Source organism: Meles meles, chromosome 3, assembly GCF_922984935.1.
Source record: "Meles meles chromosome 3, mMelMel3.1 paternal haplotype, whole genome shotgun sequence".
Classification (NCBI taxonomy): Eukaryota; Metazoa; Chordata; class Mammalia; order Carnivora; family Mustelidae; genus Meles; species Meles meles.
The window spans coordinates 53,104,345-53,131,697 of NC_060068.1; the positions used below are offsets into that span (position 1 = coordinate 53,104,345).

General features: G+C 37.2%; 1 protein-coding gene across 1 annotated transcript in view; it reads left to right on the plus strand.

Annotated features, from left to right (window-relative positions):
* Positions 1-27,353, plus strand: part of FBXL17 (F-box and leucine rich repeat protein 17) — a 512,415-nt gene that overhangs the window by 466,002 nt on the left and 19,060 nt on the right. The window contains exon 8 of the mRNA XM_045999573.1: positions 24,633-24,775. Within this exon, the coding sequence (XP_045855529.1) occupies positions 24,633-24,775 (143 nt within the window). The remainder of the gene's footprint in view (positions 1-24,632; positions 24,776-27,353) is intronic.

The following is a 27,353-nucleotide window of genomic DNA, read 5'->3' on the forward strand; positions in this document are numbered from 1 at the left end:
TTCCATTATGAAAACAATTCCAAAAGGGCAAAGACCTAAAAGTACATTAGTGTAATCAGAGTACATTAGTGTAAGTGACTTATAACATCAACTATATATTCAATGAGAAGAACTATAGAGCTATAGATATATATAGATATACACATAAACATATATACATACACACACATTGTGACTGTATGTTCAGGTTTACCTGTCACTGGCCATATCTAACTACAAATGTCTGCCATTGTCCGTATTTGATATATATGAAGGTCTAATTTTCATAGTATATACTAAGTACTAGCTCTACATTATTCCACAAATAGTAAACATTAACATGGAAGTCTGGGGAAGTATTCCACATACCTTGTTTTATGGGTACTCTTGTTCAAAAATCAAAAGTAGATTGTGTGAGAAATCAGAGCAGAGCAAATTTATCAGGATAATGTTGGATAAAGTCTTCAGTTTGGGATAAACTCCTTTTAAAAATATATTATCTTGTAAACAGAAAATCTTTAAGAAGGTGCAGAAAGGCTAGGTTTTTGTTTTTTTTTTCATTGACAGTGATAGAATTTTACTTTTTTTTTTTTTACTTTTTTTAAAATTTAATTTCTTTTCAGTGTAGCAGAATTCATTGTTTATGCACCACACCCAGTGCTCCATGCAATACGTGCCTTCCATAAAACCCACCACCTGGCTCCCCGAACCTCCCACCCCTCATATTGTTTTTCAGAGTCCATAGTCTCTCATGGTTCATCTCCCCTTCCAGTTTCCCTCAACTCCCTTCTCCTCTCCATCTCCCCATGTCCTCTGTGTTCTTTGTTATGCTCCACAAATAAGTGAGACCATATGATACTTGACTCTCTCTGCTTGACTTATTTCACTCAGCATAATCTCTTCCAGTCCCATCCATGTTGCTACAAAAGTTGGGTATTCATCCTTTCTGATGGAGGCATAATACTCCATAGTGTATATGGACCACATCTTCCTTTTCCATTTGTCTGTTGAAGGGCACCTTGGTTCTTTCCACAGTTTGGCGACCGTGACCATTGCTGCTATAAACAATGGGGTACAGATGGCTCTTCTTTTCACTACATCTGTATTTTGGGGGTAAATACCCAGCAGTGCAATTGCAGGGTCACAGGGAAGCTCTATTCTTAATTTCTTGAGGAATCTCCACACTGTTCTCCAAATTGGCTGCACCAACTTGCATTCCCACCAACAGTGGAAGAGGATTCCCCTTTCTCCACATCCTCTCCAACACACGTTGTTTCCTGTCTTGCTAATTTTGGCCATTCTAACTGGTGTCAGGTGGTATCTCAATATGGTTTTAATTTGAATCTCCCTGATGGCTAGTGATGATGAACATTTTTTCATGTGTCTGATAGCCATTTGTATGTCTTCCTTGGAGAAGTGTCTGTTCATGTCTTCTGCCCATTTTTTGACATGATTATCTGTTTTGTGTGTGTTGAGTTTTAGAAGTTCTTTATAGATCCTGGATATCAGCCTTTTGTCTGTACTGTCATTTGCAAATATCTTCTCCCATTTCGTGGGTTGCCTTTTTGTTTTGTTGACTGTTTCCTTTGCTGTGCGGAAGCTTTTGATCTTGATGAAGTCCCAAAAGTTCATTTTCGCTTTTGTTTCCTTTGCCTTTGGAGACATATCTTGAACAAATTTGCTGTGGCTGATATCGAAGAGGCTACTGCCTATGTTCTCCTCTCTGATGCAGAAAGGCTAGTTTTATATTTATGGAAAGGGGATAGGCTTTGTGTTAACAATTATTTAACAAAAAGCTGTTTTTACATACATAATTAGTTACTACACTTTAATTGAAATATTTTTCATCTACTTAAAATTTTTAGATTATAGAGCATTAACTTTTAAATAATTCTTTTAAGCATCATTACTCTTTTATAATTAAATCTTACGATGAGCCACAATATATTTAGCAAAAATAAAAAGTTGAGCTGCCCTGTTTGAGATGGAAGCAAGTACCAGGAATCTAACTTACTTAAAGTTTCCCTTTTCTCTTCTCTCTTCCTCCCTGTGCTTCTCTCCATCACCCTCTTCCTCCTCTGCCCCCTCCCACCAGAATTGGTGAAGTATCTGGGGGTACTTCAGCAGAATTCAGCGTTCTTTAGCAATTTGCTGGAGTGCTGCTCCCAAAGTAAACAGCAGCATTAGTAATACAAATACACAAGCAATAATAGCAGTTCAACATGAGTTATATTTATATAAGTTTATATAAGCATTGAAATTGTTGCTGTTGTTATTGTATTATATCATTAATCCTTTGGTGATTTTATTTAGGGAAAATACACTTTGGTATTTGGTTATTAATCAATGATATTTGATTATTGGCATGAATTAATACTCCCTTAAGAACCTAAGTGTATAGGTCTCACCTTGTTGTCAGTGGGTTTTCCTTACCTGCCAAGAAATTGAGTTATCTAATATTTATTATGTCCCTGCTTTGGGGTCCAAGCCACAGATTAGCATATGTAAGTAAAGAAGGTCGTTTATCATCTTTAAATAGCTTGATGTGTCTAGAAACTAGAGAATGAACATTATCAGAAAGCTTGCTTTCTGTGAAGCTAAATTGAAGTGGGGCAAGACCAGAGGCAGGGAAAACAATTAGACTGGGTCATTGGTCAGCAAGGGATGATGAGGATCCAAAATAGAACAGAGGCTTTGGGGATGCAGAGGTTGGGGGAGACTGAAGGCTGTTAAACAGAATCAGTAGAAAGTTACTGATTGTATATGAAGGCCAGGGAAGAGGAAGAACAAGGGGTGACACTCCTGACTCTGACACGGGTGACTCATTGGTGCCATCGCCTGATAGGAAGTAAGAAGAATAATGGGTTTGGAGTCAAGAGTGGTGAGTCTGTTTTTAGACCTGTTGCATTTGAGTACCTCTGGAGAATTTAGGTGAAGCCTAAGTGTAGTATGTAGATGTGGTTAGGCTTAGTCATTAATGTTTCTTTTATAGTGAAATATCTGATATAGAAGTCAAAATATTACCCTTATAGGTGTGTGATCATAAATGTATTAGAGAAATTTGCCCTTGTAGTCCTTGGATTGTAAGACCAAGGCTTCCCTCCTACCAGCACATGACATGATGCCCTGGTGGCCTCAGGAGACTTGTTCTGGAGGAATGAATAGGGACAGAGAAAAATTGCTTCTAAAGTTGTAACAGTAAATTCAAGTCATGGTGCGAAAGCAAATGTCCAATCATTTTGCACTTTGTGGTATGACGGTTTCTATTTTTCCTGGTTAATTTGGATATTTTTATTTTCTCCTCAAGCAAACTATTAAACCTCTTAGAGTTAAGGGACTATCTTCTACCTTTCCCGCTTAGTTCTATCTTCACCTATCATCATATGTTCCCACCACAGTTCCTTAATATAAGAACAAAGACTTTGGGACCAAGTGGATCTGGGTGTGAATCCTAGCTTTGCTGCTAACTGGCTACGTGACCTTGGATAAGTCTATCTATCGACCTCCATCTGCTCAGTTTTCTTTTCTGTTATATAAAGGTTATGCTAATATTACTTATTAGATTGAGTCATTTGTAATTGCTGGTCTCCCAAAACAGCAGTTCCATGTGGTTCAATCGAATACTGTGTAACCTTAGAGTGAGGATGAGATACTGTGTTTAAGCTATCTTGAAGTTTCTTAGTAAATAAGTTTTCAATAGTTACTATGTGACTACTATTACCACTATAAATGTACCTCAATTAACTGTATTCAATGGTAGTCTTTTTAAATGTATAAATAGCAAGGAAAGCTAAAATTGCTTAAATTGAAAATCTGAAGTGTTGGAGGAATGTCTCACTATATGGTCTGTGAAATATGAAATATTTTCCAGAAGTATGTTGCCTAAATCTTTTTGTTTAAACTTAGATTATAAATCAAGTTATAGTTACAAAGACACAATCAAAATGGCTTAATGGTTTTCATTTTTATAGAGAGAGTTTGATGAAATACACAAGGAAAGTTCTTTGGTCTCATAAATTATTGAGATAAAACACAAATTTCTGTTCTCTTTACTTTTTATTTAGTCAATGCTATGAATAATGATTTTTATTATACAAACTACAGTAAAATTTCAATTGTCTGGAGATCAATTATCAACCAACTTCAACTAGAACACAAACCAAAAGCCTGCAAGTTATTTAAAAAAAAAAAAACAACTTTATACAATTAAAATAGATACCACAGAGTACATGCATAAAATCTCTTACTTTTGTTTTTAAATTTCCATAATAAGAACTTTTAAAAAATAAATAAAGGCAGATGAGAAGAAAGTATGAAAAGATATTTTTAGATGGTTTTCAAGAGTACATCATCTTCAGATAGCTTTTTACATTGTGGAATGAAGAAAATAGACTCTGAGCTACCCATGCTTTTTGCTTAGGTACTGAAGGATAATCCTAATTTAGCTGTTTGAAAACTTACAGTGTTAACAATTTTGACTTCGACTCCTACCCTAAAGGGGAGATGCTGTGATATGGTAAAAATGCATGGCAACTACTCTTCTTGCCTGTCTATCTGACATTCCTAGTTGTATTAGTACTGCATCAACAGTAAATATTTGGTTAAAACCTGTACTGTGATGTCATGTGGGAATCAATACATTAAATTAAAAATAAATTATTTTCAAAGAAACCTCTTGTCCTTTACTCCTGTAGAGCCTGTTCATCTCAACTTTATATACAGTTGTGACAAGTGAGATTATCTGATTTCTCAAGCCATCCAACAATCTTAGGAGACACTGAAAAATAGCCATGACAAGAAAGAAGAGAGAAATACATAGAAGAACTTAAAACCACCCAGCATAATGTGAGACCAGCTAGAGCAAATATTTCACATTAGTGCTTAATAGGCCATACTCATCTTTCAGATATGTTTTGTTTAGCTCCCATTTTGTTGATCTACACAGTATTTCTTGTTTTCAGGTGCCAATACTAAAGTATCGGATTCACATTTTTAAAAATTGATTTCAGGCCCCTCTTTAAGATTGAAGATCTAGCAGCACTGAATTTACATTCCTAAAGGCATTAGCTCTTGCGAGTTCAGACTGACTGCAGTGTATGTGATATCCACTTTGCCAATCCTCCACTTTTAGGAAGGGTCTTTCAATATTAACAGTCCCCACTCAGCCCCAATGTCTCCCCCAACCCTGAAGTTTAGTGTTGGTTGCCATTTGTCTTTGTATATTTTTTGACAGTGTGGTTTAAATTACAACTCGGGTCTCCATCAAAACAAGGAATGGGAAAGCAGTCTTAGTGGGCTGAGTGGTATAGAAAGGGAGCAAGTACATTTTTTTTATGAAGGAGAAGAATATTTCTGTGTGTAATATGCAAACCAAGTATGTCAAAATAATATGAGAAAGCAACTTTGCTCATTTACTTTACCTACATGGCCCATTAGACATTTGGGCTTACTTGAGAGCCCTTCTGTAGTTCTGAACTTCCTATTAGAGTAGCATAAAATCATGATAATCAAGGAAGTTTGGGTACATTAAATGCTACTTAAAAAAATAAAGAAATAGGTAAAACTTTCCAGAACTCTTTGTTTCTAAAATAGTTAAAATAAGAATCATTTGGTATGTAAATACTGATCTATGTAAAATTTCCATATTTAATAATTTTTGACCCACAAAAATGGCAACTTCATATGAATCTGTTGTAAAGTGGTGTCTGCTACTTTTTTATTTCACTTATATGGAACTCATTCTATCCTGCAATTCCAAATTAATGAGACAGTGCTTTATCTGAGTTAATAAAATTCATAATATACTGAAGAATAGTTACAGATATTATATGAATCTCATAAAAACAATTGAAATATATAATACCTTGCTTGATCACAGTCTGAAATATAGCTTATGTTCATGGACGTGATAGATGTACTCTGAGTGTGTAATGACTGAAAATATTTTGTGTAGATAAAACCCTCATTATGAGAGAATAGTAGCTTTACAAATCTTCTCATCCCCCGAGATATAATGCTCTTTCTGGAGATGCTTACTCTATTTACCATCTAATAAATACGTTTTAGAAACTAACTACATCGCACTTTGTTGGTTCTCCTCTATGGGTGCAACTTTCTGCTTGAATTCATGAGGTTCATCTTAAAAAGTGGTCATTACCTGAAATTCAGTAGATTTTATAAGAAACTTCAATAAATGAAAAGGCCTTAAAACAGAAGCTTTGGGGGATGCAATTTTATTTAAGATCTTTAATTTCTTGGCATATGAACAGTTCTTAATGTATTTAGTGCACACAAATAATTTTTAGCCATGTAATAGTTACTACATTCTGCATGCATACCCAAAAAAGGAAAGAAATGTAATGATTAGTAAATAGAGAACTACATTATCTGATATTGTTTAGTTAGAACAATTTATTTTTGTTGAAAGCATAAAATTCCAGAGAACTGAAATGTTTAAATTCTGCTTTTTAACTTTCAAAGCTATTATCACTGAGCATAAATTGCATTTCTTAAACTAGTAATAGTTCGTTTATAACCGTATATGTAAATATTTATGATATTGCTGATTTGAAGGAGATGTCAGTCATAGGCTATTTTCTTGAAGACATGTCTCTCTGAACCTGAAAAAAAAAGTTGACTGAATTTCATGACTATTATATATATTATGGATAGATGATCGAATGAAGTAAATGGAAGCACAGTACTATTTCATTAGGATTTGTTACAATTAACCAAGCTGATGCACTGAGCGAGTCATATTAATACACTTATTTTAGCAAAAATAGTCTCTTCACTAAAAATATTCTCTTACATAAAATACCAGGTGTTTACTTGCTTGTTTTCAAATATCTTAAAATAAAAATATTTCATGTATTAAGATGTTGATGAAATCAGAAAAAGTGTTTCAAATATATTGTGAAGGAAACATCCAAATTACAGAAACTATTCCTTGAGAATATATGGAGAATTTTCAAGCACCTGGGATTTAATTTCAAATGTTCTTTAACTCAATGGTAAATACTGTATTCTGCTTGATAAAATAAAGTATTTTATCTACTTGATAAAATAAAGTAAAATAAAATAAAATCTATCCCCCCCAAAAAAATAAATAAAAAAAATAAAATAAAATCCTATTATGGTAAGAGACTGTTATCTCAAGTAACAGTCTATTACCCATATAGATTAGCCTAAATATAGAGGAGAGTAATATAAAATACAGAGGAGAATAATAGTTCAGGAGCCAGGAATAACTAAAAAGATATTATTTAATTATTAAGTTTACTTACATTTCCAGGATATACTGGTCACCCTTGATGTCCTTCTTTTACTCTGCCTTTAATAGATTGGGTCTGTAACACATACATATGTAAAGAGACTGACCTTTCCTTTAATGATACATTTCACTCAAGCTCAGAGGAAGCAATTTTTAATGAACACCTAAAACTGGGAACACTTAGGAAAGACCATGCATTTCCCATGCTCTTTCTCACCAATTAAAATTGCCAACAGTCCACTGCATTAATCTTTTCTGTATCATAAAATCTTGCAAAAGTGATGTTAAAGGGATTTTTTAAGGTAAAGAAAATAGGAAAGGAGGTAAGAAAGGATGAGAGATGTCAACACATTTTTAGAAATCAGACATAAAGAGTACTAACTATCTTAACAAAGCAGAGGAACTTATAGACCACATACTTTGAGAGAGGGACTCCATAACAGGTGAGTTTATTGGCCTACAGATTTCCAGCAAGTCTTAGCCCTCAGAGGCATCAGATACTCTAGAAACCTCAAGTGACACAGACCTGTACCCCTGGGGCTAATAATACATTATATGTTAATAAAAAATAAAAAATTACTAATAAAAAAAAAAGAAACCTCAAGTGATATGGTCAAAGATCCTTAGGTGACAAGCCTTTTGAGAAAAGCATCCAACATAAAAGAAAAAACAAACCGAACAATCAAGTTATGAGGAAACAGTGGCAATGCAGATTGCAGAAGAAAACATTAAAAACTGTAAGTACTATTTTCAGAAATAAGAAAAACAATTCCATCCTTAAAAAGAAGAGGCTGCTGTGAAAGAAAGAAGAACATGGGTTTTCAGAATGAATGGGTCCACCAAATGCCCAGCATCTTGTATTAAAATAGATCTACCTGAAGGCAAATAAAGATGATCTATCTTGAAATTTTAGATTGTGAAGGATGAAAAGGAAATTTTAAATTTTCCTAACAAAGAAGATCGGATCCATGCTACAGAAAATAGGGTGATTCCAAATACTTTAAAAGCAATATGGATAGTAATCATTTTGCAATCTGTAAGTATATAAAATCAATACATTGTGTACTTCAAACTTACACAATGTTCTATATCAATTAAATCTGCCCTACTATTAATTAATTATGAGAGTAAAATAAAGATGCTTTTAGACATGTAAGGGCTCACATTTTATCTCCCATTAACCCTTTAGAAGATGCGTTTTATCACAAAAATGAATCAACAATGGTAAGGAGAAGACATAGGACCCATAGGAGAGCTAAAAGGGGAAATCTTAGAATGATTTTGTACTTATTCCTAATAGCCTGCAGCTTAGCCACAAGCAGGAGTTTAGAGGACTTCAGAAGAGGGGGCACGGAGACAGGATGATATGGTTGGGTAATGTAAACTAATCAGTTGATTTATTTTTTGAGCTTTTGAAAAAATATGGATAGGGATTTGGACTATCTGTAGGAAAATTTAAAGAATAATAATAGACAAAAAGTAAACAAAATATAAGGCAAATATAAACTCCAGATAAAAATTAAGAAATGAAGCTTGGTCATAGTAAACCACTTGGCTCAGTAATGAACAGTATTTACATAGTCATAATAATATAAATATCTTCTATTTAATTTATTCTCCCTAATCACACTGAAAACAAAGACAAGGACTTTGTTTTACTCATCTTTTTACCCCCGTTATTTTGCATGTGGTAAGCCTCCAATAAATATTAGTCAAATTAGCCTACAGTTCAAGAATTCTCTACATAATTTGATATTTGTCAACACAATTGACTCTAACGTCATAATTCTTTAAAAAAAAAATCTTGGGGGGAGGGGTGCACTGGGTGGTTCAGGCAGTTGGATGGCCGATTCTTAATTTCAGTTCAGGTCATGATCTCAGGGTCCTCCGATCGAGTCTCATTTTGGGCACCATGCTCAGCATGGAGTCTGCTTGAGGATTCACTCTCTCCCTTTGCCTCTCCCCTTGCTCACTCTCTCTGTGTGTCTCTCTCTCTCTCAAAAAAATAAATCTTTTTTTTTTATTTATTTTCAGCGTAACAGTATTTATTATTTTTGCACCACACCCAGTGCTCCATGCAGTACGTGCTCTCCCTATTACCCACCATCTGGTTCCTCAACCTCCCACCCCCCACCCCTTCAAAACCCTCTGGTTGTTTTTCAGAGTCCATAGTCTCTCATGGTTCATCTCACCTTCCAGTTTCCCTCAACTCCTTTCTCCTCTCCCTCTCCCCATGTCCTCCATGTTCTTTGTTATGCTCCACAAATAAGTGAGACCATATGATTCTTGACTCTCTCTGCTTGACTTATTTCGCTCAGCATAATCTCTTCCAGTCCCATCGATGTTGCTACAAAAGTTGAGTATTCATCCTTTCTGATGGAGGCATAATACTCCATCATGTATATGGACCACATCTTCCTTATCCATTCGTCCGTTGAAGGGCATCTTGATTCTTTCCACAGTTTGGCGACCGTGGCCATTGCTGCTATGAACATTGGGGTACAGATGGCTCTTCTTTTCACAACATCTGTATTTTGGGGGTAAATACCCAGCAGTGCAATTGCAGGGTCATAGGGAAGCTCTATTTTTAATTTCTTGAGGAATCTCCACACTGTTCTCCAAATTGGCTGCACCAACTTGCATTCCCACCAACAGTGGAAGAGGGTTCCCCCTTCTCCACATCCTCTCCAACACACGTTGTTTCCTGTCTTGCTAATTTTGGCCATTCTAACTGGTGTCAGGTGGTATCCCAATATGGTTTTAATTTGAATCTCCCTGATGGCTAGTGATGATGAACATTTTTTCATGTGTCTGATATCCATTTGTATGTCTTCGTTGGAGAAGTGTCTGTTCATGTCTTCTGCCCATTTTTTGACATGATTATCTGTTTTGTGTATGTTGAGTTTTAGAAGTTCTTTATAGATCCTGGATATCAACCTTTGGTCTGTACTGTCATTTGCAAATATCTTCTCCCATTTCGTGGGTTGCCTTTTTGTTTTGTTGACTGTTTCTTTTGCTGTGCAGAAGCTTTTGATCTTGATGAAGTCCCAAAAGTTCATTTTTGCTTCAAAAAAATAAATCTTAAAAAAAATCTTGGGGGATACTTATGATTAACATGAAATAGGTATCACCATTCAGAAATGCACAGCCAGCAATTCTTTCATTTGAGCCATGAATCCCTATGCCCATGTAGAGTCCCAGTTTTACATTCCAAAATGTCAGAGAAGAGGTCACCAAAGGAGAAACCATGTTAATGAGCCATCTCTGCCACCTTGCTTCAGAATTGAGGAGACTGGCAGAAGCGAAATAATTGAAAGAGGGAGAGAAGCAGAAGGTACCAGAATTCAACACAAAATGGCTCAGTTTTGTTATTAATAACACGTAACATCTTGAACATAGAAATCTGAGAGAACAGGTGTGTCAGGATAAAGGAAATAACAGACTTGTAATGAAGATACTGGACACCATGATTCTTGGTTAGCTCCAGCTTTTTATTCACCTCCCCATATTCCCAACAGATAGCCATCCTCGGTTAATTTAAGTAGAAGAATTTGAAAAGAACAAATATAGGATCATTTACAGCATCTATTCCTAGCATTTTATTTGAAGACATCATCTGCAAAGGGTGGGGGTGGGGGGAAGTGAGGCCAACAGAACAAGAGTGAAACACATGGATCCTGCATCTAAAGAGTTCTAAATCTACAACAATCAGAAGCATTTGCCATGTTCTGGAAAAATAACTCACTGCAGAATAACAAAGACTTAGTCTGATAAAGATATTGATCCTAAGAGATTAAAAAAAAAGAATCATACAGCTTCCAGATACTAAAGCAAGATACGTATGAAGGGAAAGAAATCAGGTTGGACTTAAGTTTCTCCACAGCAAAACTGAAGCATCTGAAGATAAAAAATAAGTATCACCCAAAATTTAATATTTAGCCCATGTTGTTCCTTAAACATAAGCATAACAGTCTTTCTCTAGCATTCAAAATTTAGGGGATATATGATGAATCTTTCTTTAAAAACAAACACAAAAACAAACAAACAAACAAAACACTACTTAAAGATTGTGTCTAGCCTCCCAAAAGAATAGTTGAAAAAAGACCTCAGGAATGAAAAAAGAAAAATGATGAAGAAATTCATTGTATTTTGTCCACTTAGTATAGAACCAGAGCAAAACAACCATGACAATTGTGGTTACAAAAGCAGGTGGGAACATTGAAACCTGACAATGTAAAAATAATTATATAGCTGATGAATATGAAAGGAAGAAGGAGAAATGCTTGCCAATTTTCTTCTTATTATCTTTTTTTTTTTAATTTTTCTAGAAGGGAGTCAGTGAATTCTCTCTGAGGTAAAGTATAGATAATTCCATATTCTTTTTCTTTTTTCTTCTTTTTCATAATTTTTCTTCTTTTTTCTTTTTAAGATTTTGTTTATTTTAGAGAGAGAGAGCATGAGCTGGGGGAAGGGCAGAGGAGGAAGCAGATTCCCTACGGAATGTGAGCACAATTCGGGACTCCATCCCAGGACCCTGCAACCATGACCTGAGCCACAGTCAGATGCCTACCCAAATGAGCCATCCAGGCATCCCTATAAATTTTTTTTGATTTACGTAGACTTTCTGAAAAACTACTTGGTTTGGTAAAGAAATACTTAACTGAAGTTTTGTGATCCTTTTTCAATTCAATTTCCTTTTTTTGGATAAATTCAAGTAAAAACAAGTTAAATACTTTTTTTAAACACGTGTAATTATATACAAGATTTCCAATATTGTTTTTTCTCTTTCTTTTGTGCTGTCTGTATGTGGAAGGTGCTGGAAGAATACTTACCAAATATTAGTGATGGTTTTTCTGGACAATGGGATTTGGGATCATTCTAAAGCTTTATTGTACTTTCCTTTATTGATTTAACTTTTACAGTAAGTTGTGCCATTTTTATTCACTCAATAGAGTTATTATTTGAAAAATTTAAAAAGATACCATGGAACTGAATAAAATTATTTTAATTTGACTGCTGAAGAATGAGTACAGGTGTGTCAGGAACATCTACCAACAAAACAAATGTTTACTTACTGAACCATATTTATATTTTCTGCTGGTGTGACTCTTTCAGCTGGGCATTGTTGAGAATCCATTTCAACTTTTTGTTATTATAGAAAATAACAGTTACCGTGTGCATAGTTTTCTGTATTAGTTAAGATTCTTTGGTTGCAAGTTACAGAAACCAACCGAGGCACTTTAAGTGAAAACAAAACCCAAAAAAGCAAAGAAATTATTGGAAGAAGATGGGATCACTCCAAGAATGAAAATATAAATTGGGCTGTGAGAAAGACAAGAACATGGGATCTCTGGGTGGCTGGGACTAATGACAGTCTCTTTTGGGAACCTCCCCCAGGTGGTTGTCTCCAGCTGTTTTTCTTCTGACATCGTTCTGGGCAGAATTCAGATATTGGGGAGTGAGTATGCTCAGATGGACTTGGGTCCCATGCCCACCTACATCTTGGAGAAGGGAGAGAACCTTTGATTACAGCCTCTATACTGCATCTTTAGAAAGGAAAATTAAGGGTTTGTTACTGGAAAGTGGGGCTACAAGTCAGGCAGGTGAAAACCACCCATGCCCTCTATCTTTGCCTCCCTTTAAACTGGCGGTAAGGTAAGCTTCTCTCCCACTCAGTATGCCCCTAGAGGAATTAGCTGATTTAGTTCCTTTATCAGATCTGTTCCTTCATTCCTTTCAAAGTAATTACAGGCTGCTTCTTCCCTGTCTCATGACACTGATTATTAGCTAAAGCTAATTCATCAGCTAGATATAGGTGAAACACCTTTAGCTATCTTTCAGGAAAAGCTTAGTAAATTATTTGTCATTCTCCAACCCAAGAAATATTCTCCCTGTAAGTAAAAGTTTATTAGATACCGTGAGAGGTCTTTGGGTTCAGCCATTTTCTGTCCCAGCTATAATTAGAAAGCTAGACAAATTATATCAACTCCTAGGGAAAAAATCCACACACATACTCTTTTTAATAAATCCAATTTACTCTATTTGCTTGGTATTAACAACTGTTAATGTTATGTCCAAATTCCCTTCCTTCCTCGTTGAAAAGAACTATATCGCTACAGCCAGTACATACAAATGGATAGTTAATTACTCGGCACAGAGGGTTATGTGATTCATCACTGCAATGTGGAAGTGAATGTTGCCAATTGTCAGCTTTTTCCAAACTACATAGTGTTATATGGTTTATGTCCCAATCAATGGTGGCAGAGCTCCAGAAAGAAATACTACCTAGATGTCAGGGACTCATTAAACTGATCAGTCTGTGGTCCTTCATCAGTGATTTCCAAACCTGGCTGTGTATCAAAATCACTTGGTGACATGAAAAAAAGAAAGAAGGAAAAAGATATAGCCCCCTGGTATCCACCCCCAAAGCCACTGAATCAGAATATTCTCAGTTGGATCAGGGACAAATTCAGGATTTTTCACGGCCTGAGGTTTAAACAATTTGAGGTCTCTCTTTAAAGAAAAGAATAGAAAAGCATCCTGTTTTTTTACAAATTTTATGAAAATGCATTACCCTGTGAATACATTTCTGTGATCCAGGCCTTTATGAAGGTCCATATAAATGATGGACCCTGAAGCTTAACCTTCAGTAGCTTCAAGGTAAGTCTACCTGTGAATTAGGGCCCAAGAATAATGTGTGTACATCTGCAGGTGTGTGACTGTTGTCTCCCTGCCTGTGTAATCATGTGCACTAGTGTGCATGGTTCAAGCTTGCAGGTGAGTAGATCCAGAACTGGGATTCTCTCTTCCCCCTTGAAAACAAAAAGAATGTAGAAAGTTCAGTGTTCTCTGAGTCTTAATCTAGTTCTCTAATAAGCTTTAAAAACTCAAATTGAAATGTTTTGAATTTCGTGGTTTTATTTCCTTTTCCCTTCTTACGGTAGAAAGGTCCATAAGCAAAAATTGTTGCCAGTATCTAAGCTAATCCATGCTCGGGGCAACGAGCCCCTGAGTTGTAGTTGTTCTGGTTGTAGTTAAGGAGGAATAAGTGAGGTTACCTTTTTGCATTTAGTTTTAGTTTCCAAATAGCTTTATGCTTTTTTTCACAGGATTTCACGTGATTTTAGGTATTGAATATTGGCACCAGGAAATGTATTTGTTTGCCTTGAGGAGCAAGGTTAGAGAGAAACCCTACTGTCAGAAATGTTAAGTTTTTCCCTTCACTCTGGAAAAATACAGAAATCTGTCCAGTACACCTTTTTAAAAACTGGTTTTTACTTCCTTTGTTAAGCAAAGCATGCCTAGTGTTGAAAATTTTTAAATGCAGAAGTATATAGGGAAAATATTTATTGCTTATAATCTCCCCCAAAGATACCTGCAGACGTCATAGAGCCCTTTCTGAGTTTTTCCCCTAAGTGCTTTTAATTGTGAAATGTAAGACGCACATATTTAAATGTACATATATTGAATACTAAGAAGCGAAGGTGCTGTGCTACACAGTGATGATATAAAGATGAGTAAAGGTGGTCTTTGCTCCTCTCGGAGTTTATATCCCAGCGAAGAAACCAATATATTCCTACTAATGCAAGGACACTGAGACACGCAAGGACACTGGGACACACAAGGACACAGAGAGCAGCTATGTAAAATCTTACGCAGGAAATTTCTTTCAAATCTAAGTGCCAAAAAAAGATTTCTTTTAACATCCTTGACTCTTCTCTTTCTCTAACTCCACATCTAATCCATCAGCAGTATTGTTGGTCCTCTCTAAAATAGTCATAATTCAACTCCTCCTCCCCATTTTTATAACATAGCCCTGGGCCAAGCTACTATCACTTGTCTAGATAATTGTCGTGGCCTCCTTCTTGGTCTCCTTGTTTCTGCTCTTGCCTCCGTACAGTTTGTCTTCAACCCAGAAGCCAGAGAAGTCCTTTGAAAGTTTAAGTTAGATCATATCACTCCTCTGCCCCAAATTCTCCAGTGGATTCTAATTTAATTTAGAGGGGAAGCCAGTGTCATTAAAATGATCTGTGAGATGATTTTGACCACCCCCTTTTCCATTAACTCTCCCCAATCTCCTCTCCACCACTCACCATCTTACTCTTTTGCTGAGTCTAAAACAAGCGAGCAACCTTCCGATCTCATGGCCTTGACATTGAGTTTTCTCTACACGTAATGCCTTTCCCTTAGATGTCTATATGGCTTGTTCCTCCACCTCTTCAAATCTTTGTTGAAATGTCATTTTTCCATGAGGCCTTCCCTGTTCACCCTAATTAAAATTGTAGCACTCTCACCCTTGGTCCTTGCTTAATTTTTCTCCAAAGCCTCATCACCACCTGAAAAATTATGTATAATAATTACTTATTTGTATTCAGAATACAAGCCCCACAAGGGCAGGGATTTGATCTCTTTATTCCTAGCTCCTGAAACACTCCCTGGTGCATAGTAGGTACTCAATTAGTGTTTGTTTAAAGAAGAAAGAGATCATATATTCGCTCTGCTGACATCCCCATGTGTTCTTCCCTCTTACTTTCATTTGCTTCCCTTCAATATCAAGACACTTTTACAAGGTGGGTTGGGCAGTCTGATAACACATGTTGTCAGCAGCCTTGGTACCTCTCGAAAGCAGTTGCTGCAGTCACATCCTGCTCTGTCCTGCACTGGGTCACGTAAATATTTGTATCTGATGCCTGCTTGAAACCGACACCGTGTCTTTAGACACTGCAAAATACAGCTCAGAAAGATGGACAAGGCGGATATATGACAGAAACACTAATGTACTTTTCCATATCCATGAACCAACATATTTAAGCCTGGCATTCACGTCTCATAAAGTGGGGAACTCTAATATAATGTCAGCATTTTGAAAAAGATGGATAATTCTTTGATAAGTAATATATGTATGTATGTAGGCTACAATAAAAAAGAATCATTGAACCAGGGACTTTAAGGTTCTCAGCCAATGTGAAGAGTAGTAAGGCTTTTTTTCTTGTTCATCTTGGATTCTAAAGTTTAATAAAGGATTATCAAGGGAACCTAACATTCCATCAGAAGGCTGGTTATTATCAAACATAGCACCACTGAAAACCAGGGCAGTGGATTGGATTCCTGTTAAATGGGGATTAGTTCTAAATATGCCTTTTGTTTATTACATTTTCAGAAGTCACGTACTCAAAGATAGTTTCTACCTACCCAATCAGATTTGTGTCTTCCTGCTATTAAAATAAAAATGTGAAAAACATGAAAGGTAAAAAATACTTATCCTTGCTTCTGATGAATTTAAAGACCTTTAAAAAAAAATTCTTCACTTGAACTCTTACTTTTCCACCAACTTGTTTATCTCATAAGAAGGAAAATAGGTGCAGCCTATAAATAATGTTGCGTTTCCATTTCAGGATGTATAGGGCAAGAGAGTCTTCTCCCCGAAAGGTCAAGGGCCACAGCCAGCTTGTTCCCTTTGTCAGATACGACTTGCGTTGTTGCTACTCTGAACTCAGTAAACAGAGTTCTGTAAAATGAATGCCCCTATGTGCAGTGTCTTGAAAATCCTGCCATAATTCAAAGTTTTCACTCTAACGTTATCCACCGTTGTTGGGCAATTTTTGTATTATATTTATTTTTCACTTGATTTTCAGAGATTTAGAGTTCCTATATAAAGCATACTCCACAGTCTTTGAAATTCCACAAATAAATGAGCATTTGGAAAGCTTTCTATAACTGTAATTCTTTTAAATTTACTTTCTTATTTTAAGAAACTTTAAGATTTTTCATGTCTCCAGAGGATAGACTAAGTTTATTTTACTGGTACTTTCCCTCAAATTATGTGGAAAATTATCTGTTGTCTAGAAAGCTATTATTTGCTATGTAGTTTAATAATAGAAATCTTACGTGCCTTTCCTTGTTTATCAATTTAATTTAATAGATATTTACTGAGTACTTGTAAGGATAAAAGCACATAATTTTATGCTAGGATTTTAAAACAATTACGACACCGTGACAAGATGCACAATATCGTTAGTGCTTATGGAAATGAAAATTAAGACCCACGATAAGGTAGCAATTCACCCACACCAGAATGGCTATAATCAGAGAGACGGATATTACCAAGTATTGGCAAGGATGTAGAGACCCTGAAAGCTTCATACATTACTGGTGGGAGTGTAAATCATAGAGCCACTTTGGAAAATATTTTGGCAGTTTATGAAGCTCAACATACATTTAACCATACAACCCATAAATCCCACCTCGCTCCTCGGTAGTTGCCTAGATGAAAGGAAAACATACGTCCACGAATGTATGTTCATGTTTACAGTAGCATTACACTTCATAGACAGTAGAATGGAATGTTAGAGGGCATTGAGGATGAACGGACCACCGCACACACAATGTAGATGGACAGCTGAAAAACCAGAAATGAAAGCGCACAGTGTTTAACTCTATGAATATGAAGTTCAAACACAAGGATACTCGTCTATGTGTTTAAAAGTCAGGATAGTGGTTATCCTTGTTGGCAGAATAGTAGTGACTTGCGTTGGGGACGAGCAAGCTTCCGCGGTGTGGTCATGCCCTGTCTCTCAATCTAGATACTGTTTCACAGCTGGGTTAACTTTGTCAGAATCCATCAAATTGTACCCTTAGGACTTGTGCAATTTTCTGCATGCATGCTATACTTCCAAAAAGTTCGTTGAAACTGTAAAAAATGAGTGACACTTGATTTTCAGAGATTTAGAGGTCCTAGCAAAGCATTCTCCACGTTCGCTGCTTCCAAGACTTTACAATCTAGTAGGAAGACAAGCATGTTGATAAATAATTCTAATACGAAACAAAGGCTGATAAGTGCTGCATTAGAAATATAAGTAAGTGCAATGAAGTCAAGAAAAATATTTACTAAAAATAGAATATGGTCACTGTCCAGTTACTACCTAGTAATGGGAGGAATATAATAGTAATGTATAAAAATGGAAGGAAAGGATATAAATTAGAAATAAAGAAATTAAAAAGTATTGGATTCTATGCAAGAAGTCACTACTGTTTGAGAAATAAAGTTGTAATAAAATATCAGAACACATAGCTCTGCAGAGCCTTAACGAGTTCTGTTTTCAATCGACTGACTGCCTGAGTCAGAGGCTGTTCTAGGGGTTCTCCGCCCTGCCTGCCCACCAAGATCCAGGGAGCTTTCATCGCTTCTCCTGAATCAGAATCTCCAGGGGTGGGACTTGGGCATCTGTACTTTTTCTAGGCCCCTGTGGTTCCCCGGAAGCGCCAGGGCTAGGCACCACTGCCATAGTCCCTGCAGGGCGGAGGGAACCCTCCCTGGGACCATCACACCACAACAAATGTCTCCAAGTGTCCTGTCTTTGTTTTGGGAGCTTCTGTGGCTTCTACAAAGAAGAGCACTTCTCACATTTATCTCTTTGTACCCATGCCAAGAAACTTCTTTGCAAATGGCTTTTATCCAAGTATTACATGAAAGATGTTAATCCTACTGTTAAATTTTAACCCTCGTTCTTTCAAGCACTAGGGCATTTCTTCTGATTGTGTTTCAGGTACAGAGATCCATAGCAGAGAATAGAACTGGAAAGGACAAAATGGCAGCTGCAGGTCACTTGTTAATGCACTCATATAACTAATCTTCCTCCTCTGAAGAGAAAAATGTATTTCTAGTGGTAACATTTATCTATCAGATTGTTCACTGTGAAAGTAATACCTGCTTTCACTTGGGAAACTTTAATTCTCTCCTTAGTTCATTCACTTGTGATCTGTTATATGCTTATCTGTGTGTTTTAAATCTTTGTTTCGAAATACTTCTTTTTTTTTTTTTTTTTTTGAAGTAATCTTTACATTCAGCATGGGGCTCAAACTCACAATTCGGAGATCAAGAGTCACATGCCCCACCAGTTGAGCCAGCCAGGTGCCCAGAAATACTTCTAGAATTACAGAAAAGTTGCAAAAATAGTAGACAGTTCACATATACTGTTCTCCTAGCTACCTCTGACGTTGTCAATTCATATAACCATAGTATAATTATCAAATCAGGAAATTAACATTGAAAACAGTGGGATAACTAAGTTCCAAATCTTATTTGAATTTCACCAAGTTTTTTTCCCCTAATTTTTTTGTCTATTCCAGGATCCAATCCAGGATCTCACAGTTGGGGTGTCTCCTTAATCTTCTCCTATCTGTGACACTTGCCCATTCTTTTCTTACATTCCATTACCCCCGCTCTTTAGATCTGTAGAATATTTCTCAGTTTGGGTTTGTGTGGCATTTCCTTATGCATAGATGGAGATTATTTATTTTGGCAAGAATACTGCGGAGGTGTTCAGGGGGTACATGGTATCTCTATGTGTTATTGCCGGTGATGTGAATCTTGCTTGGTCTTTTGGTTAAGGTAGTGGCTTCTGGGTCTCTTCTGATTTTAGCATCCATTCATGGATTTGGCCTGCAACAGTTATTACCGTGGTCTTTGCCTGATGATTTTTTCATATTTCCCCATTCCTTCCTCGCTTATTAATTGGGATTTTTCTGTAAAGAAGAATTGCCTTCCTAGCTTGCCTATCTAGCTAGCTATCTATCTATCTCTATCATATAGGCTTGTGGATGCTTATTCAGTTTTCTCAAGTATAGCCCAATACTCTCTTTATTTATTTATTTATTTATTTATTTATAAAGATTTTATTTATTTATTTGACAGAGAGAGATCACAAGTAGGCAGAGAGGCAGGCAGAGAGAGTGAGAGGGAAGCAGGCTCCCCGCCGAGCAGAGAGCCAATGCGGGACTCGATCCTAGGACCCGAGCCTAAGGCAGCGGCTTAAACCACTGAGCCACCCACGTGCCCCTCTCATTATTTATTTTGATGCTCAAATTGTTCCAGCTGTGGCCGCTGGCAGCTTCTTCTGATTGGATCCTGTGTCCTTTTGCCATGCCCTCATTCTTTTTTAAGCACTTCTTTTTTTCTGATAGCACAAGATGTTTCAAACTCATCTTGTATTTTCTTTGCCCCAGTCTAGGAATCAACCATTTCTGTATGAAGCCCTAATTCTTTTTATTGGAGAATGATATTTATAAACCAAGATCTGGTTGCTAGTAGATCACAGCTACTGGAGCATCATTGTTCCTAGACTCTGTCGGCTGAAAAAGATAGGAAATATATGTCTGTATACTAAGCCATGTGTGCACACACATCATATTTATTAGTTATATTGTTATCTGTATATCTGTTATATGTACATATGTATGTATGATCATGAATTCATTCTAATACCTCTGGTTCCAATTCAGTAACACTGGGATCTTTATAAACCTCTCCTCTTTTCTTATTATAACTTCTTTCTCTAACAGTAAAAAGACCAGCTCTCATTATTTACAATCCTAGATTACACATAAAGTAGTTACTGAATTGCTAACTCATACCCCTGTGAGAAATAGATTTAGTAACTGGACTACAGTATTTGCTGACAGTTCTTTTTGGGTTTCACCTTACAATATCCTGCCGAAATAATGTTTTCCAAAGTGACTTAATTCTTAATTCCCATCCCCTTCTGTGTGATTATTTTATTCGCCTGGGTCATGCTCTTCATTTGTAATACAATTAGCTTCATTTGTTACTGTTTGTATTCTACTCCTCTTTCCTCCAAATCCTTGTTGGTTTTAATTTTTTTTATTTTGGAGGTATGTAAAATATTACCGTGATGCTCAGTCAAGCTATAACCAAAGAGATCTTCCTGGAAGTGTCCCTTTCTCCTGACCCCTCACCCCCCACAGTCCATGCCCCCCTTCTTCCCTCCCCTTCCCCATCAACACTCTGTAGTTAAACAGTCCCTATTTTCTGGTTTATATTTCCCGTATTCCTTTTTCACAAAGGAGCAGATTTGTATGTGTTTTTTTTAATTACATTCTCTTTTATATGGTGTTAGCACACCATATAAATCCTTGCACTTTATCTTTTTCACTGAATGATTTAGAAGTTCCTAGTGATCTTCCCCTGTCCATTTTTTTTCCAGCTGTGGAGTATTCTGTGAGAGTGTAGCATCATTTAACCATTCTCCTATTTGGGAGTATTTAGGCCATTTCCATTATTTTATTTAGGCCATTTCCATTATTTTGGAATAATAATCATTGCTCCAATGAATAAACTTACATATATATATGTAATTTTGTACTATTAAAAGTGTATTTTGGGGGCAGATTCCTAGAAATAGAATGTCGTAGTCGAAATTAAGTACCTATGTGCTCATGGCTTTCAGTTCCTCTGTATGCCTATGGGATGGGAATGCCTTCTAGTGGGTTAATGTATATCCATGATCACTATATAAGTTACTGAATCACATTTTTTAACTTGTGTAACTTTTTAGAATTTAATTTTTTTGCTGTACTTAGCACATTAAAAAGTATATTAAAATTGCACTGAGATTAGGAATTAGTCTTGCATAATTTATCCCTTTTCAAGGCTCAGTAAATATCACTGTAATGTGTCAACAGGTCCTAATGAAGGTAGTAATCACACATAACACTTACAGCCCTATCGTCCCTAATGCAGTCCATGAGTTCATGCTCACCAATGGAGAGTGGGCAGTTCAGGAACCAGCACTGACATAATGACTAAGTGCTTATGTAATTAGCTCTCATTTGCCCAGAGCATTTTATTTTTCAAAACCCTTTCAAGTCTTTTCATTTCATATCAAGTGCACCACTGTAGAATGCTTTAGGGAAATATCACATAGATCATGACACTTATATAGGACAAAGTCCCTTCCATGGACTTCAGACCAACCCTGAGAAGTAAGGACATAGAGTCAACATTCCCACTGTCCAGATGAGGAAGCGAAGACTCAGAAAAGTGAAATATCCCAAGATCAGACATCAACTAAGTAGTGAGGGTGGAAATGAATTAGAGACTAGACCACGCTACAAGTTTCACAGCTAGCTTGTGAACAACAATGAGAAAATATCCAAAGGTAGGATGTAGTTACAAAGAGGTAAGTTGCTCTATAGATTGTGGAATTTAAAGATTCTTTTGGACCTGTGGTTATGGTCACAGGGTAAATCTTTGGCTACCTATAAGCTGTAATGTTGAAGTCCTGAGTGGTGGTAGAAGGCCCCAGGCATCTAACGCAGTCCATCTTGTAGGTGACAGGGCTGAGAGCCAATTCTCAGCTTATTATCTACTCTCCCACTTAGTATCTTGGGACTGGGAAAGTTATTCAGTCTTTCTGTGACTCAGTTTCCTGACCTTTAAAGTGGAAGTAATAATAAAACTTTGTAAGGTTTCTGAGAGGATTAAATGAGACAATATGCCTAAAATTCTTAGCCCAGTGCCTAACACGGGGATGGTCAATGGATATTGGGCAAAGTGCTCTGGAGTGAGTGCTCATGAGGTGTTGTCATTCCTTCACTGACAAAGTGTAATTCTTACTTCAGTATATAGAACTATGTCAAAACAAAGACTGAATACCCTGATTTATCTTCAGTTGTCTTATTTACTGCTTATTTTCATTTGGACAAGAAGGGGGTGGGGGAGGGAAATACTAACCACCAGAGTTTTTAGCAGTTAGAATCAATAGCTATCGACTCTTCGTTTGCTTATAAAGCAGCCTCTGAAAAGTCCTCAGACCGTTTGTTTTTATCCCTTCCTGGCTGGTGCAGGGCTTTCATGTTCTAGCCCCAAAGCTGAGTAAAAGTACACAGTCTACGGACCGGGCCCATCCTGCAACTTGTCCTTTGTCGTCTTTTGAAATCAGAGTTTGAGCACTCTGTATAGAAAGAAATTTCTTTTAGGTGTCTTCTACTTCATTTATAATAGGAGATCCTCGGGATATCATAACTAGTGAAAATTATGACGATACCAGATATAACAGTTTTCTTAGGGCAAGGACACTGCTGGGATTAACCTCGGATACAGCTTCCACACACCAAATCCCACTCAGACCATTCAGCAACCAAACCTTTGGCATCTCCCCCTCCGTCCCTCTCCCACTTCCTTGGAAACCGAATGTCGAGGTAGCTTGTAAAGATGACGGCATGAACAAATTCATGGCATGAGGAACTTCTAGGAGAAAAAAAAATTGTCCTTTGTAGCATGTTCACTGGAAAACACTGGGATCATGGTTGTTTTTGTAAACCTTAAATGTCTGGCTTCTTAGAAGTGCCTTGATACTTGAACGCGTGGGCATGAATTTCCTAGTTAAAAGAAAAAAATTACTGAGGTAATTAGCAAAGAGATTTTGCCAAGTTCTTTTCTGTGATCTGTAAGAGTTAACATTTATTTACATGAGTAATTCACTCTGCTCTTATCAATCTAGTCAATTGGAAAATATCATCCGCCTTTAATGTCACAGAAATCAACGCATCCTATCTTAGAATGAGGAAGTAATTAGCAAACAATTTCTTTCCTTTTTAATATGTGTGGCATTGTTTTCAGGATTTTCATTTACAAACCAATGCACCATAAACTTACTCTGGCTGGAGGTGTTGAAGTCTGTTTCTCTGCCCAGCAAATGTAGAGGTGTGCACGTCTATCAAATCAGATACCGTAGCAAAGAGCCACCTTCACCAGTTGGTCGCTCTGACAGGGTGAGGGGTAATGGAGCAGCGATAAGCAGTGCATATCGTAGATTATGGGATAAGCATTTGCACTTTAGTTTAGTGGTACAATGCTAAACAGTCAAGAAGACTAGAGATACTGATAGTCTGCAGATGACGGGCTTCATTTTATATGTTAATAGAAGGAAGACTTCTCATAATGGTGAGGAAATTTACCATAACAAACGCATTCCCTTTACTGCACTCTAGCATGGCACCAATTAAGTTCAACTGTATGTATAATGTACTCTTAATTCCTAACAGTGCCAAGAGGGCCTAATGTGAAAAATATTATATAGTCTTACACTTTACAGATCATGAACAGATGGAAAAAATTATGTCAGTCGGTAAAGAAATTCATATGCACTATAACACACCTCAAAATGGTGCTTCCGTGGATTTTTTCTTTTAAAAAATTTTTCAAGTTATCTTGGGTGAAATTTAGTTTCTACTTGGGTTTTCTGTAACCTTATATATGTAATTCATTTTAATTTATTCCTTCTGTAGATGTGAATGTTTGAAAGTACAGGTAACCTTGTAATGACTAAAACTGATAAGAGGCTATGTTCCCATGAAAGGGGAATTATGGAATGATTATTCACTTTGCGCAAGGGTTTGTCACAGAGCAAGCTTTCCTAGAGCATTTCAAATTTAATTTCGTTTACAAAACACTCGTTTACACACAACCTTTCAGGAACAAATTTAGTGAGGAAATGAGAGGACTAGTCATAATAAGATAGAGGCCCCTTACACCACTAACATTTATGCTCGCTTTCTCTCTCTCTGTCCCCCCTTGCAGCGCTGATAGCCATCGGCCGGTATAGCATGACGATAGAGACTGTGGATGTCGGATGGTGTAAGGAAATTACAGATCAAGGAGCCACCCTCATTGCACAGAGCAGCAAATCCCTGAGATATCTGGGGCTGATGAGATGCGATAAAGTAAGAGTTATCTCTCAAATTTGTTTTCTGTGTATCAGTGTAGGTAATAGCTTTCTAGCATGCTCTCTCTCTCTATATATATATATGTACAAATGTGTACATGCACATACAGGTACTATGATAGCTACTCATCGCAAGATGCCCGATTTTTAAAATGAATCTGAGATTATTTTTGCATTTCTCTGTTTAAAAACGAATTTTGTGCTTATGCAGAAAGGAAAAGCAGTCATACACAGTCAAATTAGATTTTGGCCTCCTCTCCCTAAGTCCATGAACCAAAATTAAAAATGTTTGCATGGCACACAGCAATGTGCAGGGTCTAACAGTAAAATTCTTTCCTGGGTTCCAAGTTTCCTGCAAGAGTAAAGGGGAAAGAATGGTGCCAAATTGGTTTTTCGCAATTTGAAGTGTGTGATTTCAGTGTTCAACATCTATGTATTCCAGCCATCTGGGGGCAAGAAAGGGCCAGGGAGGGGATATTATGTGGGAATTTGCACCTTTCCACACTTAAGATGCCACTTTCAGCACATGATGAGAAATGGTCCCAAGGTCCTACTGAAGGTGTGTGGAGCTAGCCAGGAGATGTGGGTGTGAGTTTGGGAAACTGTGCCACATTTAACATGGGGCCCTTTGAAGACTGAGAAGAAAAATGATAAAAATCTGTATTGATCGCCAGCCACTACAGAGGTGCTTTCTCCCCTGTTACTTCCATGTCTCCCCTGTAAATCTAGAAGTGTGTATCTGTACTGCGAAGAGGAGAAAATGGAGGCTCAGAAAGACCAGGCACTGGCCAGAGGCTACTTACCCAAGGTCTGACCCCAGGTCTTTGGAGTCTGGGTGGGGGTCGTGGCACACCCTGGGTGCAGTCTTTGGGCACAGAGATGGCTTTCTCGGGGAAGATCCACCTCGGATACTTGCTCAGAACTTGCTAGCATCTTAAAATAATTTACACATGTGTGCTACTTTTGCAAATGGTGATTAGGGACAAATCTAGCAAAAGAGAGTGAAACTAAATATATATTTCTCTCCAAGGACATGCATTTTCTAAATGTAGCATATTTGGGGGCAAATAGGAGAATGGCCCAAATCCTTTGTGTGCTATGTCATTTTTGTTAATTGACCTAGTTCTTGTCTCCAAATGCTTTAAAATCCCATCTTATACTAGGCCTTTGCCAGTTAGTTATGTTTAGAGAGAATTTACTATATATTCTCAGCCGAGCCTAAAAAGCTGACTGACTTTGTTACTAAGCAACAGCACTGAGACCTAGGGGTTGCAAGTTTCCGTCAAATTTTACTACTAACCAACCTGATGCTGCTACTAACCCTGTCACTTTAAAATGACTTCTTTTAGGGGCATCTGGCTGGCTCAGTCAGTGGAACATGTGACTCTTGATCTTGGGGTCATGGGTTCAAGCCCCATATTGGAGACTACTTAAAAATAAAATCTTTAAAAACATTTTCTTTTTAAAACAAGTTAAAGAGTCTACAGTAGACAAAGTATTCTAGAAACACTAAACAATGACAACAGCTTTGCTCAGTGTCTGCCAGAAGAAACTACTACCTGAGTACTCCCAACCAAGGGCACCAAAATGTACGTGTTCAAAATGTATCTGCGTATCCACGAGCGTTCTTAGAAATTACCATAGTCCACACTCATTAGATTTGTTGAGGTCAGCTCCACCTTCAGAGATGGGTTGTAGAAGTTTATGTTCCGGTTAGTACAGGAGATTATTCCAGACATATTTGCTGACCAACATTTTGCTTATTTTAAGTGAAGGAATAGATCCTTTTCTACCTAAATGCAAATTCCTCCGAAGTGAGATGGGGAGGCTGTTCTGATTAGCGGTATCCCTAAGACTGCAGTAGTCCTTTCCTCAGGCAGCCTCTGAATCCTTTCTCCAACCAGTGAGCTTCTCTGTGAGCTGCTGGCTCTAGCACCACCCTGTCTACCCTTAGCCCGCTGCAGAGCAGCCTGGCCCCACGGCATGCTGGATCCAGCCTTGCTGCCTGGCGTCCCTAGGCTTATGGCAGCTCAGAGCCAGACACGAGAGGTTCTGTGAGGACGGAAGAAGTTTCCAAACCACCCACAAAGTGCAAGTAAAGCCTTGCACATAATAGCCGTTTGTTGATTTAGTTGGATGGAAATCTAGAGTTAAGTAGCTACTCAGCTTTCAAAATTTATGTTATGCAATCTATCTCCAGATTTTAAATTTTTATCAAGACTCAGAAAGACTTGAGTAGCAAAGAGGTTAAAATAGCTGAGGGCATGAACTTGGAGGCCAGAGTTCGAGTTCAAATCTGGGCTCTGCTCTCTGTAGTTTCATCTTTGGTGGTCGCCTTCTCAGTGCCTCTGTTTCCTCATTTGTAAAATGACAATAGGGTAGTACCTATCTTGTAGCGTTGTTGTGAGCATTTAAATAAGTGAACATATACCAAATTCTTGGAATAATCATGTTTGTTGTATATAAAATACTCAGTGCTACTGATTATCCTTATCGATGTCATATTAACCTGTTTTGATATTTGAAATTTCCAAATGAGAAAAGAATTGTACTGCCTGTTGTCCGATTTTGAAAAG